Source organism: Acomys minous, assembly GCF_964271855.1.
Source record: "Acomys minous genome assembly, chromosome: 14".
Taxonomy (NCBI): domain Eukaryota; kingdom Metazoa; phylum Chordata; class Mammalia; order Rodentia; family Muridae; genus Acomys; species Acomys minous.
In genome coordinates, this window is record NC_140496.1 from 63,530,080 (window position 1) to 63,548,424 (window position 18,345).

An 18,345-nucleotide genomic window follows, 5' to 3' on the forward strand; every position below is an offset into this window, starting at 1 on the left:
AGTTGTTAAGGCTTTAAAAAGTAAAGACGAAGAAGATTCACTATATGCATGTGTAGATCGTCACTAGTGAATTATGTGTTTTTAATACTTTCCATCTTTGCAGCTACCCTAGGAGGTGGGAGCAGCCTTACCATTTTATAAGTAAGGAAACTGAGAAGCGTTAAGTGGCTTTTCCAAAGTTACAGAGAAAATGGGTCAGAGCTTGACAGGCAAGGGGAGTGCTGTCTTAGGCAATTCTGAAACTCTTTAATTTTTAATCCATCAATCAGTTGGGATAAACATTTGTTTTAAGTTTATATTTTTTTATTATCATTTTGAGAGTGATGTTTCCCTATTGTAATATGAATTTACCCAAAACTGCTATAAAATATAAAGGATAGTTTAAAGGCTAATGAATTCATTTAGAAACAAATTAATAACAATTTTTTCTAAAGTTTTTTCCCTCCAACTTTGAAAAAGAAATGAACAGACCTAATGATTTAATTCAGTTATTAAAATGACTGATCACTGAATGATCAAGTAAAACAAAGTAATAGCCACAAGGAACAAGGGAAAACCTCTAAAAGTTAGTACTTAATTAAAGTGAAACCGCATATCTGGAGAAAGCAGAGCATATTTAAAAAATTTTAAATCATATTTGAATGTAATACTTTCTAAAAACATTTTAGCAAACAAAGGGCGCTATAAACTTAGGGAACTCTTTTTAGATCAATTTTTTTGGAAGGAGTGCTGGGGATCAAAATTATGGCTTTGGGTATGCTATGTGAACATTCAACCCTTAGTTACATCATGAATAAAAATGTCTGTTATTTTTATTTTCATAAACAAACAACATGGAAGTAAATACTATTGCCTATAATCTGTTGTTTCATTGATAATACAGGTAAAGATGTGGTTAGCCCTAAGCAGCAATAACAAACAATGAGCTATTAAAATAATATATCTAGACAATTACAATGAGCACAAAGCCACAGGCCTTTCGAGAGAGAAGGCTGAAGAGGGGCAGAGTGACGTCTATAAATAACTATGCAAACTTTGTAAATTCAACTGAAAATGGCATTTGTTTTGCTCATGGAACCTAGTAGTGTATTTCTCGGTGTTCTGCGCATCCTAAGGTTGTTTTGTCTCCAACACTATCCTTACCATCACTGAGTACCTGGGTTTAGAGTGCCGTGATGTGCCTTTCAGAAAGTACTCTGCTAACAAAAGTGGCAGGAAAGTAATGTAGCCTTGCGTAGTCAGAATAATCTCTCAAGTTGTCATATGGACAAACATTCCCCAATATTTCTTGAATGACAAAATAAGATGACTGTAAGCTCTACTCCCGCTTGTAAATAAACTTTGCTGTTACAGTTTAAAGGATTCTGGATTACCTGACTAGGGAAACATATCTTAAAAGTCACAAGGTCAAAATTACAATTCTAACACGAGAGGTTTGAAAAATCCCATACATTAACAGTTAGCACTTCATTAGGGAAATATATATCTACTGGGGGGGGGGGCGGGGAAGGGAAGGCATTCAGAGGATGGCTATAGTTAACACGAGAGCTGAGGGTAGTTTCCAAATCACAAGTAAGAGAGGAAAATGTTAGAAGAAAGAGAAAAGAGACTACATGAGACTAGCTTCTAGCTTCAGTTTGTGGAGTTATTTTTGTTTTGTTTTGCTTACACTAACATTATTATTAGTCCAGGCAGAACTAGAATAGTTAAAGGACATGCTAAAGAAGTTAAGAAAGTAAGCAGAACGCTTCCTAGATGAATACGGAGTTCACTCAATTATGTGAAAAACAAAACTCTGCTTGCTTTGTTTCCAAACAGCAATATATGTATTTATAAACAATAGATCAATACATATATGTTTCTTCCATATACATGGAAGAAAAAGATAAATATGATAAAAGATAAAATGGTGGAAAGGTATTTGTTTTAAAAAACATCACACAGGTTTCAAACAATGTTAAGTACTACAGGTAAATGGGAGACAAAATTGTCATCCACATCAAACCAGAGAGACGACTTTTTAAAAAGTTTTGCTTTTATATATACATACATATGTATGTATGTATGTATATACAATATGGTAGATTTTTATTGCCCTATTATATTTTAAAATCACTTATTTTCTAATAACATTTATTTGTAAAATACCACCAGAAACACTTGAGTTTTCATTTCTTCAATTATTCTGTGCATGACAAAGGTGCTGTCTTTATTGAATTCACGCCATTGTTCATTAGACTGCATGAATATTCTAGCAGTTACCGTGAAGTTCCAGAACCAAGGCCCCACGGTTCCTGAGAGAAGCTGGCATAATATAATTATGATCTGGGACTCTGTAACATCGAATCTATGCATAAGGAAACAAACATTTCAAAATAACTTTATTCAGATATTTTTCTAATGAGCCTATTAAAACAGGTAGCAAAAACTAGGCTTCAAAGGAGGCATTCCCTTTATATAAAGACACTCAAACCAAACGACGCGATTTGTGTAATATTATATTATTCCTGTGCATATACAAATATTTCTTATTCAAATTATATTAGTAGTTTATGTAGCACACTAAAAATGACTTTTAAGTAGGCACTTAGAAATATTAGTACTAAAAATCTAGTCAGTTACTGAAGAGCGGCAAATGTTACTTGCCACATAATTCCATTATATATCACAGGTCCCTCCTGTAATGAAAACCATGCAGACCTTTTTGTGGATAGTTACATTTCAACTCCTAACTATTCTGCAAGTTTCATTTTTATTTCTAACTTGATATACATACCTAAAAAAAGGCATTTGATTTGAACCTCATACATTATTTGATAAGATATAAAGATTTAAATAACAGTTTATGATAAGCAAGTTACTCATATTTCCCCAGAATCATTTATTACCCCCAATTTTGGGGGTCGGAACAAGGATGTTGTGCAGTTACCACAGAGTCCCTTTGCCTAGAATTTATTTCTTTATTTTGGAGTTAGGATCTATACAACTTAGAGCTGCTTGAACAGTTCTATGCAACCCAGACGGGCTTTGATCCACCTACCTCTGCTTACCCAGTGTTATAATTCTATGCCCGTGGCACCATGACAAACACTTTAAAAAAGAAAAAGAAAAAAGAAAAAGAGAGAGAAAAAAAAATCAGGGTCCCTAGCCCAGGTGGTCTCAAAATCTCTATTTACCCAAGGAAGACTGTAAACGTCTATTCTTCCAACCCCCACCTTTACAGTGCTAGGATTACAGCCACGTCCTAGCATCAGGCCTGTTTCTAAGTCTGAAGATGGAGCCCCCACCTTTACAGTGCTAAGATTACAGCCATGTCCTATCAGGACTGTTCATAAGCCTGAAGATGGAACCAGGGCAGGCCTTGCATGCCCAAATGAACTACATCCCACTCCACAGGCATCCAATTTTTAAAACATGTCTTTTCCTTCTAAGACCAGAAGATAATCTTTTTTTTTCCTACTGACTGCAATGAACATTTTTAAAAATCACAGTCTTGTACTAATTTTCCTACCTCTTCAATCTCAAACAACAACAACAACAACAACAACAACAACAACAACAAAACAAAAAAAAAGAAAAAAGAAAAAAGTTAGGTAGGTACATGTAGAAATAAGAAGTGAGAAAGAATAATATAACGAAGATGGTTTTTCTCTTTTATCCTAGATGGAGAAAAAAAAAAATCAAATAGGCAAGCTGGCTATGGGCCGTGCCGGGCAGGTACAGGTGGAGAGCTAGCAGTTCAAGGCCAGCTTCGGCTACACAGCTTGAGGCTACTGTCTCAAACACCAAGTCAAATTTGCCATCTTGTTCTATTGCCTGATAATCTCTAACTCTAGAATCTTCCTTTTCTTCCCTTTTCTCCCCAATTCCACATCAACATCAGCATTCTCAACTACAGTAAATTAGCTACTTTAAAGTAATATCCAGTTCAGTTACAAAAAGTTTTGAAATATAAATAATCAAAGAGTTGTATAGAATAGCTTTAAACAGAAAGTAAGATTAATCTAAGGGAGAACTATGAACGCTGATGACAGAAATATGTTCCTAATTTTACAGGAGGATCAAGGAACTCAAGTTTAACCTCATTTTTACACTAATACAGATCTCTGTCTTAGAAAAGCATTTGTAACACCAGGCTCCCAGTGAATGAGCTTTGTGTGGTGGTGTGTGCCTGTAACCCCCCACTTGAAGGCTGAAGCAGAGCAGTGACTTTAAGAATAGCCTAAGACTGCAGTGAGACGCTGTCATAAACAAATCATCATCCACACATAACTGCACAGGAATGAAAACATCTCTAGCATTAGTAACTTTAACATAATCTTAAGCATATACAGAGAGAATGTAACAGACATTCCATGTACAGCTTCTGATTCTTCAACAGGAAATACACTGGATATTAACAGTAAGAGAGTAGATATAGCATTGGAAAGATGGGAGATGGCTCAGTGGTTATAAGCACTGGCTGTCCTTTTTGTTTGTTTGTTTGTTTTTGAGACAGGCTGTCCCGGATCCACTTTGTAGACCAGAGTGGCCTCCAACTCAGAGATCTGCCTGCTTCTGCCTCCGGAGCGCTGGGATTAAAGGCATGCACCACCACGCTCAGCACACTGACTGTTCTTGCAGAAGACCGAGTCTGGTTTCCAGTATCCACAAGGCAGCTCACAATCCTTTATAAGTCCAGTTCCAGAGAATCTAACACAATCTTCTGGTCTCTGTACACTACACTGCATGAAAGTGGTGTACACACACACACATACAGGCAGGCACTTACAGATACATATAATATTATTTTTTTAAAAATCTTTTAAAAGATATATTTTTTAATTTTATTTCTTTAGTAGTGCTAGATATCGAACCTAGGGTCTCGCACAGAGGTGGTAAGTATATTACCATTTAGCCACCAGTGTCAACATCAGTCTTTTATTATGTCCTCAATAAATTATTTTTGAAATTGCTACTTGAACTAAGAAAATAAACTAAATTTGTCAGATTACATGTAGAATACATAGTTTAACCTTTTCATTTAACTATGGGGGAAAAGGTAAAAATCTGTTTAATAGAAATAAATCTTTTATGGTTAGCATTTGTAGTTAAAATAAATGTAAAAGCCTAGCAGTACAGACTGAAAATGCAATAAAAGTATTGTAGAACCCAAAATTCCACCTAATTATGAGTATACTAGAAATAATGTCATAAAAATTATATATTAGTCCAAGTCTCAGAGATCACCTAATATAAAACTCGCATCAGTTTTATGTGATGTAGCTCAGTAGAAGAGCACTCACCTAGCATAAGAAGGCTCTGAGTTCAATCCCCAGCACCCACACAAGCAAGCAAGCAAACACACACAAACAAAAACCTCTGGAGTGCTCAAATCAAAACGGGCTGGCCTGTGTTGGTTAGCTTTTTGTCAACTTGACATGTTAGTGAGAAGAGGGAACCTCAATTGAGAAAACGTCTCCATCGGATACAGCAGTCTAGACAAGTCTTTGCAGCGTTTCTTGATTGATGATTATGACTGATGTATGAGGAGGACCCAGTCCGTAGGGAACAATACTACCCCTGGTGAGGTAGTCCTGAATTGTGCAAGAAAACAGGCTTAACAAGCCAGGAAGAGCACGTCAGTGAGCACAGGCCCCCACTTCCTGTGTGTCACAGCCTGCCTCCAGGCTCCTGCCTGGCCTTGCCTTCATGATGGACTAAGTTACAAGATAAAATAAGCCCTTTGCTTTGGTATCGCCTTATCATGCCAACAGAAGAAAATGAAGACACAGCTTGATTTCAACTTAGAACCTCGCCTCTTAATTTGAATTTTTTCAATAGTTGGGATTTACATTACCTATGTTTTTAAAATAAGATTTTTATTTATTTATTATTATATATACAGTGTTGTGCCTGCATGTACAGTTGAAATCCAGAAGAGGGGAGCAGATACATTACAAATGTTTGTGAGCCACCATGTGGTTGCTGGGAATTGAACTCAGGACCTCTGGAATAGCAGTCGGAGCTCTTAACATCTGAGCCACCTCTCCAGCCCAATTTGAATTTTTTGTTTATTTCTTTGTCCCCAAATAATTATTTAGCAAATGTTCTGCCAACTGTGGTGTTGCTCTCCTATAGTTCCAGCTCTAGGACAGCCCAGCGTAGAGTGAGACCCTAGCTTCAAACAACAAAGGAAAAACCCCAGCGAGTTCTTTCTACCTTTACAGTATGGGAGATTCTTTTAAAGGCCAATGTTTTGCATATAGTTTCTACTAAAAGGTTAAGATAGCGTAAATGACTTATAAACATATTTCATTAAAAAATGATTTTGCTGGGCACAGTAGCTCACACCTTTAATCCCAGCACTCAGGGAGGACAGGCGGATGGATCTCTGTGATGTTGAGTCCAGCCTGGTCTTACAGTGAGGTCCAGGCCAGCCAGTATAGGCAGTGCTGCATAGTAAGAATTATCTTAATAAATAAATAAGTAAATAAATAAATAAATGTAATTCTACACATACATCTGTTGGGTATCTATCTAAAAATACCTAGATAAGGAGGGTTTAAGGCTTAAGAGCAAAAATAAGAACTCGCATGTAATCTAAACCATAGCCTTTTAAAGATGATTGATTACAAATGAGCTTCAAATCACACTACTTGTTTTAAAAGCAACACTGTGCTAAAGAGGAGAGAGGAATACAATATATTCCACAGCACACAATGCTCCTTTGTCTCAGGACACAGAAAGAATCCTATTCACTTTCAACACTTCCGTAGCGTCTGGCACCACCTAACCCCATGACATTTGCAGGGACTGTTTCTGTGCGTCTATGTCAACTCACAACACATTTGTTCTTTCAGCCGCCCAGCTCTTCTCCTATTGCGTTCTGACTTTATCTCTCTCCCCAATCCTCCCTGTCAAGGCCAGTAAAAACGTAAAGGGCTAACCCAAGACGGAAAGACGGCACGTAAACAGCACCAGTCTAACAGAACTGTGAGAGCAGGGCTGCCTAGATGTCACAGTCACTGCTGTTTTCTGCTATGAACCATCATATCCACCTCCCCAAACGTCTCATTTGGCAAACATTCTATTTTGTAAGTTACTGAGAGCACGTCTGAATTTATTACATGCAAAAGGGAAATGTTCACGATCCCTTTCACTCATGTATAAATGACAATAATACAACACACATAAAAGAAAAGTGTTCAAAAACAATATTCTCATGTTGAGGCTGCTTTCATTTTCCTTATGAAAAAGTAAAAAAACAAGCCATAATCTACAATTTTCTTTACTAAAATCACAGTTGGAAATTCATCTTGTTCTCTGATAAGCAAAAAGAAAACTTTATTCTTTTTCATGTATACAAAATTGGCTGGATTTAATCTAACCTATACTTACTGTGAATGTTCGTGAGAAAAATACATGAACTGGGGGCTTTATTCATGTAATCTCTGTCCTCTAGTGTACTGGTTTGCTGAGGAGTAGCTCCTATGCGTAAAAGTATTAACGGCATTTTCCCATGAATGTTGTAGCTCATTTTTGCTATAAAAAGGCACTTCAGTATACTTCACTGTAGTTGTACACTTTCCCTTATGCCATTTGATTTATATTTTAGGTTGTATGTTGGCCTCAATACTACCAGGTATTTTACTACATTAATTACTGGCAGTATTAGGGATTGAACCTGGGGCTTCAGGTATATTCGAGGCAACCGTTCTACCACTCAGTTGTATGCCTACCCTGAGTACTTGGCAGTCGTACACCTCAGCCTATCCTGCTCCAAAAGTCACTCTCATTTTCTGTGTCTCAGTAACTTCAATCTACTTTCTAGTGCATGCTTAACTTTTTTGTGTCATTTTCCTCTCTTCTATATAAGTTATGAATGACTTGATGGAGAGTGTAAGTAGAAGTTACCTACTTACCTCGCTGCAATCTAACACCTGCTCCACCATGGCACAGAAGCCACTACAGATCCTTCACGTGGCCAAATTCAGCATATACTTTCCTGTCTTCATCTTGAGTCCTGACAACTCTAAGCATCATTCTTTCTTGAAATTCATCATTCTCCTGGCTTTTCATCCCAACAAGAACCCTCCCACTTTGGTTGTTCAAATATTTTCACAGCCTTCTTTCCCAGCCCCTACCCTACATTCTCTGCCTCTTATACTCTATTTATATGAACAACATCCCTTACAGACATTTTCTGGATAGAGGTTGCCACTTACATAGTTTCTTTTCCTGACACATCTTTCTCTACTTTCCATACAACCTCTCAAGGAAGGGAAGACGTGGGGAAGTTACTGTAGCATCTGCCCTTTTATTCCTTCCCTGCAGCTGAGACCATATCCTACAGTGTCTACATCTGACGTAATGTCTTTCTCCAACCCACCCTTTTCCCGACAATACCGCTGCACTGTGTTAGTGTGGGGCTTACAACACCCCGGGGTAATTATGCTGACTCTTACTAAGGGGTCTCTTTGCTTGTGTCACAGTCAACCCTAGTTCACTCTCTGTCATACTGCCAGCAGGTCTTTCTAAGGGCATTTTTGTTGTTTCCCAGCTTTAGGTCTTACAAAATGTCCCTGCACATCAGGATAAAAGCCACATTTCTCGGTAACGCAGAAAAGGCAAACAAGATTTTCTGAGTCTGCCAGTCTTATCTGTGCTACACCCTTCCAGTCATCCTATGATCTAACCACATGGGCTACATAAAGGCTTCCAAATACAGACTTTATCACAGGAAATTCTAAGACTTCAAGATATAAGCTGTGATATCAAACTGTTCCTCAGACTACTATTTCTTTTTTAAAAAAGAAAAAACTAGTTTCAAGCCTAATTCTCTCTCCTCAGTTCCCAGACCACATAGCTGGTTTTATATAACGTGAAAAGGAAAGAGAAAACAAAAGAGACTGGTTTGTAAATAAGGTTAAAGTTAAATCTAACTGAGATTCAGTATCCAAAACACCCCTCCCCCTAAGTCTAAAGGTCCAAACAACACTGGAAACCCTGAGACAGTAAGCAATGAAACATGAGCAATGTGAAATCTAAATATAAAGGTCATGGCATTTCTGAAAAACTGGAATATCACTAAAACTTACAAGTGAATTAGAAGAATCAAATGATCTTAGAATTTTTAACAACATTTTATGGTTTTACCTAAAGCAGAAAACGACTATGGAAACAGTACTGAAAACAACACAACTATACACATCCAATTACTGCTTTCTTTAAATTAGAACTCTTTAACATTTTTGGAGCATGGATCATGTCATAAATAGTTGATGAATATATGAACACAACTTTCACATGCCTATTCATGCCACCTCCAGATGGACCTTAAACCTATGCTCGAAATCTATTTGTTTTGAAATTACTCAGACGTCTTCTAAAAGAATCAGCACCAAAAATATTAGTAACCATTTATTTTATTAAGTCCTATTTAAAAGAATTTGCTTATTTTGTTTGTGCCTTTACTTGTTTAGTCATCTCAACGGTCCCTAAGTTAAGAATTTAGCAAAAATCATATGAACTGAGTTTGTGGTGAGCAACTGAATTTCTAAGTAGCCTGGTGTTTTTGAGGTCTACTAAAACAACTCTTACTTTGCATCTAAGTAAGTAAACAAGCAAGCAAGCAACACCATTAGAGATTCAGGGATTAGGGTAAAATGTATTATAGTCATCAGTTTTATTTTAACATTTGTTGAATACAGACTTTTATCAAAAAATTTATATTTATCTAAAACCAAAAAGAAAGAAGACATAGGATCTATAATAATTAATTAAAAACCAGGTGGTAGAGGCTGGAGAGATGACTCAGTTGGTTAAAAGCACTGACTACTCTTCCAGAGTACCTGGCAGTGATGCCCAGCACCCACAGGGTGTCTCACAACTGTCTCTAACTACAATTCCAAAGGACCTAAATGTCCCCTTCTAAGATATCCCTTCTACAGGCATTGAATGCAGGCAAAATATCCACACATTAAAAACAAATCTAACAAAACAAACAAAAAATAAAACACAACAAACAACAAAACTTACATGGTGAATGCCATCCCAATCACATTCCAAGACTAGTTCACTCCTTAATCATTATGGAAAAGTACTGCTCAACAGGTAGGAACTCTCCATTCAGATAAAAAATGTTCGTATGCATGTCATTTTTAAACTCAGACATTTTGTTGGCAGAAAAAAAAACAACTAAGCAAGCAAACAAACAACCTAAATAGTGTGCTGTCAAACGAATTATTAATCACTGGTTTGGGGCTGGAGAGATGGCTCAGAGGTTAAGAGTACTGCCTGTTTCTTCAAAGGTCCTGAGTTGATTTCCCAGCAAACACATGGTGGCTCACAACCATCCATAATGAGATCTGGTGCCCTCTTCTGGCATGCACGTGTACATGCAGGTGAAACACTATACATAATAAATAAATCTTTAAAAAAAAAAGATTACTGTTTTGTAGATTTGTAAGTAAAACAGTATAAAATATACTAAAACCTAATTAAATTATGGTATTTAAAGAAGTAGCCTGTTCCTTGCTTTAAAAAAAAAAAACCCCTCCTTTTCTTAAAAAAACAAAAAAAAAAAACCAAAAAAACAAACAAACAAACAAACCAAACCAAACCCATTATTTTTAATGCCAGAAGAGGGTGTCAGATCGGATGGCACCAGAGTTACAGATGATCATGGGTTATCTGACATTGGTGCTAAGAGCTGAACTCAGGTCCTCTACAAGAGCAGAACACGCTCTTAACCACTGAGCCAGCACTCCAGCTCAGAAACTCTTGAAAATAAATTCGTATGTGAAGATCAAACATGGAACTGAGGTAAAAAAACAAAAAACAAAAAAACAAAAACAGTAGGATAAAAGAGTGAGTTTGGAAAGTCCAGTGAGGGTGAGCAAGGACCTACTGCTTCGCCTTCTCCTTTTAAAATGCTCACTGCATGATTCTGGCACTTCCTTCCCTTACACAGTGACATATGAAAAAGAGAAAATAGTTTACTTATAAAATTAAGTCAATTTAGTGGTGATCAATTTTTGGTACTTAGTATCTAAGCAACACTGCATATTTGAAAGAGACCAACAAGAAAATCATCATTAAGTATTACTTACATTCCAAATCGCAAAGTTCCAGAAACATATGTTTGCCAGTGTGCACAATAGAACATGAATGTCCCAGCAAAACAACAAAAAAACATCCAGTCAGGATTTGTCCCAAGTTGCACAGCTATACAAGTTCCAAGAACCACAAAAACTGTAGAAGAAAAATGACAACTGAAATTGAATGGCATCTATAACATCAATTGAGCTAAAAAACCATCTTCAATGAGATAAAAATAATCCATTCCAATTATGTGATATTTATGTATCTTTTACATCATAATTTCAATGTCATATATACATATATATACACACATATACATACATACATACATACATACATACATACATACATACATACATATATCACTCAGCTGAAGCAAGTTTTTCAAAGCAACCTAAACATTTTAGTTTATTTTTGAAAATTCTCTTTTCTGAGGAATAGTTGTACTAAATGATATAATTGTAGTAAATAAATAGTAGTAAGTGTTTCAGGTGCTTGTTACCAAGCACATGCCCATCTAAGCACTCAGGAAGCTGAGGCAGGGGGATAGAGTTCAAAGCTAGTCTTAGCTACACTGGAAAACAGATGCAGAGACCCACAGCCAAACAATAGGCAGAGCTCAGGGAATAGTATGGAAGAGTTAGGACTGAGGGAGCCAGAGGGGTCAAGGACACCACAAGAAGACTTACAAAGTAAATTAAGCTGGGTCCATGGGCGCTCACAGAGACTGAGATGTTAGGGTAATTTTTATATATCTGTGTTTGTTTCTCTTAGTTTATTTCTTAAGTTGGCTATCACACAAATAACTGAGACTTTTATATTTGCTTATAAGGCTTTACAACACAGGATAACATTAAGAACAGACTTTAACTGCTCAAGATTGTGTTGTAAAGCCTTACAATTCAACTATGCTAACGTAAACCACTGCCTGCACTTTTTCTTCCATCCTTTAAAAACAAACTGTACGACAGGGTGCTTCGATACGTGTAATAGTCACTAGAAGTAAGAAAATGAACCTAGGCATCACCTTTGTGGTGGAACACCTCAAATCTACTCTTAGTAAATTATCAGCATACAAGACAGTATGACTAGCTGTAATACTTACGCTGTATGTTACATGTCCAGACTTGATCACATCAGTCGTCATCCAAACCCTTACAGCTGACTTGTAAGTCAAGTGTATAATGCATTCCTGACCATCCGCATTTAGGATTCATTTAAATACAAGGTCATGGCTACCAGTCACCCCCGACTGTACTTCCATCTAAAACTACGAGATTTGTGATAATGACAATTATAGTTTTAAAAGAAGAGGCCCTGGGCTAGAGGTGGAAGCAGCAGTAGAGGACTTGCCTAGCCTAGCAATCACAAGGCCTTAGGTTTGAACCCCAAGCACTGGAAAACCAAAACCCAAAGCCAGCCAACTAACCAGCCAACCAACCAAACAAAAACCAGCCAAAATCAATACTTAGGGGTAAAAACAGAAACAAAAAGCAAGTTTAGGCTCTAAATTTCCCAATAATGCCAACAATGAACAAGCATTAAACAGAACAACTTTCAAAAAGCACTAAAATTTAATATAAAAACCATCTGGTTGAGAACTAAATTTATTTATCCCAACACTGCTTATCACATTATTTCTAACAGTTAATAATTATCGGCACTAAAAACCAACAGTACCTGTTGATAGCGAGTCACAGCCATGATCAAAAAGCTCTCCCAAGGGAGAACTACTGTTGGTTCTTCTTGCCTGTTTCCCATCTATGGCATCCAAAGACTGGTAAATGAAAAGGCCACACGCGCAAGCCACGTATGCCCAGAGAGGTGCCTGTGAAGTAAAACAGAAACCCCACAACACTTAAGAGTGTTTTCCATTATTAGGTTTGGCTAATAGATTTCTCTAACAGAAATTTAATCTTTGTTTCAATGGTGTGTGTGCACACCCCCAACCCGTGAGGGTCAGAGGTTCTCTCCTTCGACCATGGGAGTTGGGAGCCCAGGAATTGAACTCGGGTCAACTGCTTTTACCTGTTGAGCCCATCTCACCAGCCCAATTTTCTCTTCATTCTCTAGAAAAGTTCTCCTGGTTGAAAGCTGTATAGAAGATGACAGAAACGCCAAATAATAAAGAACTTATTGAGGGCTCAAGTAACTGGCCCTGTTTTTAAGGTGTGCAAGGTCTCTGTTAAACTAAAGGCCCTAGGTTCCGTAATCAGGGATTGATTCATCAGCCAAATTTCTAAAGTATAAACATCTGCATCTGTGCTAAATATGCACAGACACTTTTCTTATTTTCTTAAATAACAACACACATAGCTACTTAAAAGCATGTATACTGCATTGGGTATTATGAGTAATCCAGAATTTTTTTTTTTTTTTTTTTTTTTTACATAACACGGAAGGGTGCATGCGCTATATACACACAAACTATTTTGGTGACAGTAGTTAGGCATCTCCTTTCCGTGTGGAAGTAGTAGAATCAATCCTTTACGATTCATAGAGAACAACTGTGCTCTGGAGGAATTTTTCAGAACTCTCATGAGGGATTATGGTGCCTTCTCTAAATTTCTCCGAATATTCAATCAATATAGTAGGCCTGCATGGTAACCTAATTATAATTCTAGCATTTGGGAGGTGAAAACGGGGGATCAGACATTCAAGGTCAACCATGGCTATGTACCTAGTTCAAGGCCAGCCTGGGCTTCTTGAGGCTATGTTTCCATTTTTGTGGTTTTTAATCATGTGGCCTGGTCTATCCCCAAATTCTCTATGAAACCAAGCATGGCCCTGAATTCCTTCTGACTTTGCTTCCCAAGTTCTGGGATTACAGGCCTGTAGTACCACGCCTGACTCAAACTTTCCCGACATAGTCCAGGCTGCTGGGTAGCTGAGGAGCGCCTAGCATTTCTGGTTCTCCTGGCTCTGCCTCCCTCCTTACACCTGGATTACAGGAGAGTGTCACCATACCTGGAAAAGCTGCCTAATCACGTAATCAACCCCACAAAAGAATTAGTAGAGTTTCCCTTTATTTCATTAGGGAAATACTAGATCCAATAGCATTCAACACATTTCTCACGGCTTCATAGCAGGGCTTCTGGCTCCCAGTGTGGCAAATGCACATGCTGAATGTTTTAGGATGGCTGACAATACAAATGTTTTTCCCATTTACTTTCTCAAGCAAATTTTTTTTTTTTTGCTTTTTGCTTCTGTTTGTTTGTTTATATTTTGAGACGGGGTTTCTCTGTGTAGCCTTGGCTGTCCTAGACTCACTTTGTAGACTAGGCTGGCTTTAAACTTATAGCGATTTACCTGCCTCTGCTTCCTTGAGTGCTGGGATTAAAGGTGTGTGCCACCACGTCCAGCTAATCAACTTGTTTTTAACATGCTTTTTAATAAAGATTCATAGAAAGACCCTAGGGCAATGCAGTGCTGGTGTGCAGAAGCCTTAAACATTATTTTTCAGATATTTATAGTTATATTATTAAAGAATACTTTGTCTTTTCTTAGAAAATGAATTATTAATATTGATTTAAATGTGTATTTTCCTTTATCGCCCATAATGAAAGTATTATCACAGTATTTTAGTTGTCAAGTTACACGGTACTAATACTGAAGAATTGAATATTCAGTATATTTTATACTGGAAAGGGATTTTCTCGGTTAGAGATTTACTTATACCTTAGTTTTTAAAGGGATAATGATCTTCTCTTAAACATTTTCTCAGTGTTCCACACTTTTGTAACACAGAAGCTATGAAAAGCACCACAGAGTACCTACCTCTCTGGAGCCAGACCTACATATCCTGAAGGCAATGCATGGCTATACAGGCATGATGTGCATGCAAGCACACTGAAATAGCCTTTGTACCAAAGAGCCTCCTCCCTTTCGAACTCAGATCTGTTATTCTTTCTTCCTGAAGGACTCAGCATCCTCTAGGACCTATTGTCCCAATATGGTAGTCATTGCCACGTGTAAATATTTTGGTTTTAGTAAAGTATAATCAGATAAAATATTCAGTTCTTTAGTTATACTTTCAAATGCTCAATAGTCAAGTGGCTTACTATCATCATAGCAACATAGAAAATATTCCACCACCACTGAACTGCTACTGCATAGCTCTGCTTTGGAGCACTAAAAACGCAGGTCCTTCTTGGGGCCTACTTAGGATTTTAAATGAGCTAGAGTGTTACTATGAACAGAGATGACCTCAACTATTAGTGTGCACACAATGCCAAGAAGCAGCAAAATAATAATTATACGCACAAAAAAGAGAGACTAAAGTCTTCCTGGTTTATCATTTCCTTTCTTTCTGTAAAAATACCTAATAATCACTTTCTCCTTTTTTCCATTATTTTTCATCTCTCATGTTTTGTTTTCTGTTTTTTATTTAATATGAAAGCCTCCTAGTTCATATGTGGTCTTAGCTTAATTAAAAAGAAAGGATCCTAGTACAGTATCATTAACTCAGGTAGGGAAGCTAGTCAAGTTGCAAAGTCTTGTAGAAATGTAAGGAAAGGTAGTGATGGAATAACCCTGGAAACACATCCCTGGGTGTATCTATCTGTGAGGCTGTTTCCAAAAAGGTTAGCCAAGGAGGGAAGACCAGATCCACCCAGGAAGTGGGTGGTACCATCCCATGCACTGGGGTCCCAGACTGAGGACGGAAAATGGAGGCAGGTGGCTGAGCAATAGTGTTCATCCTTCTCTGTTTCCTGACTGCAGACAATGTGACCAGCTGCCTCATGTTCCTGCCACCTCTGCCCTTCCTGCCACTTTCCACATTTCCCTCAAACCCTGAGCCAAGTAAATCCTCCAGTTGCTTTTGTCAGATACTCTGTCAAGCATTAGGAAAAGTAACTAATATATTAGATAAAGAGGAAGATTTTTACTTTTTTATATATTTTTTCTTTGAATTTCTTTGTATAATACTTTTATCTTTTGAATATCAGTAGAAATTAACTACGCAGAGATGCTGTGGACGTGCTATTTTAATTTCCTTTTCATTTTTCTATATTAAAAGTTGAACAAGGTATTCTATTGAATTAAATCAAAAACACAAAACTTATCAACAAAAACAAATGAGTAAACTAAAATCATTTATGATTTTATGATAAAAAACAAACAAATGAACAACAACAACAAAACCCAACCCAACCCAACTCAAAAAAAAAAATCCCTGTATTTAAATTAATACATTTGCTATTGTAGTTTTAAAATGTTCTCGCTCCACAGTCTTGGTTGGGCTGGAAATGGACACCTTCTCACTTTAGCCTCTCACAAGCTAGAGTTACAACCATCACCATACTCTCCAAGTCAGATGTCTGGTTTATTCCTCCTCCTCTTCCTGCTCCTATAGCAGCGCTGGAAACTCAATAAAACTTAGTAGTAACAGGACAGACCACTTAAATTTCACATGTATGAAACAGTAATACTAACTTCCTGTATCTATCTTATGCGGCAAGGGTAACTCTGAACACACAGAAAGCTGCAAGAGTAAATGAACATTAGCTTATGGTACTAAGCCCTACGCTGACACAGGCGTGGTGGTGTGCCTCTGCAGCCCCATCCCAGCACTTGGAAGGCATGGGCCTGGGGACCGACAGTGCTCAAAGCCAACCTGGTCTACACAGTGGGTTTAGCCCGAAACAAAGTGAGGCGCTGTCTCGAAAAAACAAAAATGCTAAGTTGTTTTTTAAAAGATATCTTTCTCATTTTAAATTACATATATGTATGTGTGTCTATGTTAGTGCAGGTGCCCATGGAGGCCAGAAGACAATGTGCGATCCTTTGGAGCTGGAGTTACAGATAGTTACAAGCCACCAGATTTGAGTGCCAAGAGCCTAACTCGGCAAGAGTAATGTGGCTTAACCACTGAGCTATCTCTCTAGGCCAGAAATATAAAACAAAAAAACAGCAATAAAACAAAGGCCTACTAGGTATGCTAACACACGCTTATAATCATAGTTATAAAAGAAGAAAACTGTTTCAATAAACAAGTAACAAAACCCAAACCCAACAACGAAAGAAACAAACAAAATCTAAGCTACTAAGCTGATAAAATTTAAATATTTTAGGAACAAACAGATCAAGGGGATATTTTGGTCTCCATTTATAAAAGAGGTTGCCATTTCTATCTGGAGAATTTGATTAACTTACTTTTGTTACTCATCTACCAGGCGTTTCCATATCCTAACAAAAACAAATTCCCCTAAATCCATTCAAATAATGAACTTCATTTCTAATAGAAAGATTGGGATCTACATGCAGAGGCTTTAAAGGGAAGAATGGGAGAAATGATGTAATTATATTATAATCTAAAAAAAATAAGGCAATTATTAAAAGATAAAGATTAAAATGTTTTATCATAAAAATACATAAAACATTCATAACACGTACGCAAGACTTCATCATCACTTTTGGTAAAAGACACAAGAGAATCAGATATAATGAACTAAAACTTTTCTGGGTGCTAAATCTATGCAACTTTTAATTTTAAAATATGAATAAACAAAATACAAAAAACACAATGGGAACTCAGATGTCTTATCATATCAGAAATCAGGAGTGGGAGGGGCTATAAGGAAGAAAGTTACACACTTAATCTCTGACCAAGTGGAGCAAGCATTGGCTGCTACTTACTGAGCACTGTCTGCGAGCTGTCCTGAACACTCTGAATCTCATAGCACTACAGATGAGACTTAACAGACAAAGGGGCTAGAGACGATGTATGGTGCTGACAATCACGGGAGACAGATACGACTTAGTCTAAGGCATCTTGAACTGAGTGTAACAAGTATTTCCACCATGCAGCTCTGAAAGCCATTACCCCTCCATGCAGAGCACTGAAAGAGTGCTGAAGTCATTTCCAGCTTGAGCCTTCCTATTCTGTACTCAAGAAAATCCAAATCACTTAAGAAAACTGTAAGAAAGTGTCACAGAGAGCCATGGTTACCTAGTACATTCTGGTGTTCAATAAATGATTAATGTCTGAGTCACTCTTAAACCTTCTCTCACTCCCTCATCCTCTTTCTAGATCTGGTTTAGGATTATTAGAATCCTGCCATTAAAATCAGCCACCCCTTTGCTTTTTTTCCCCAAGGATACATAAATCTAGACCACAATTCTTTGGAATTAGAAGCCCACATGTGACATCATTAGACAATGGGGTTGGTCTTTGCTCTGTGAGTATCCTGACTGGAAATACCGCAAGCTATTTGAGAAAACAAGCCAGGTATGGTGGGGATGCTCGTAATCTCAGCA

General features: G+C 37.4%; 1 protein-coding gene across 5 annotated transcripts in view; it reads right to left on the bottom strand.

Annotated features, from left to right (window-relative positions):
- The window catches only part of CEPT1 (choline/ethanolamine phosphotransferase 1), a 40,500-nt gene that overhangs the window by 13,216 nt on the left and 8,939 nt on the right, over positions 1–18,345 (bottom strand). For 4 of the 5 annotated variants that reach the window (XM_084757214.1, XM_084757216.1, XM_084757217.1 and 1 more), the window contains exons 3-4: positions 12,766–12,913; positions 11,094–11,235 (exon numbers count right to left, since the gene is read on the bottom strand). In XM_084757214.1, the coding sequence (XP_084613340.1) occupies positions 11,094–11,235; positions 12,766–12,913 (290 nt within the window). Of the gene's footprint in view, positions 1–2,262; positions 2,348–11,093; positions 11,236–12,765; positions 12,914–18,345 lie in introns of all 5 variants that reach the window. The other variant, XM_084757215.1, reaches the window with a different exon arrangement.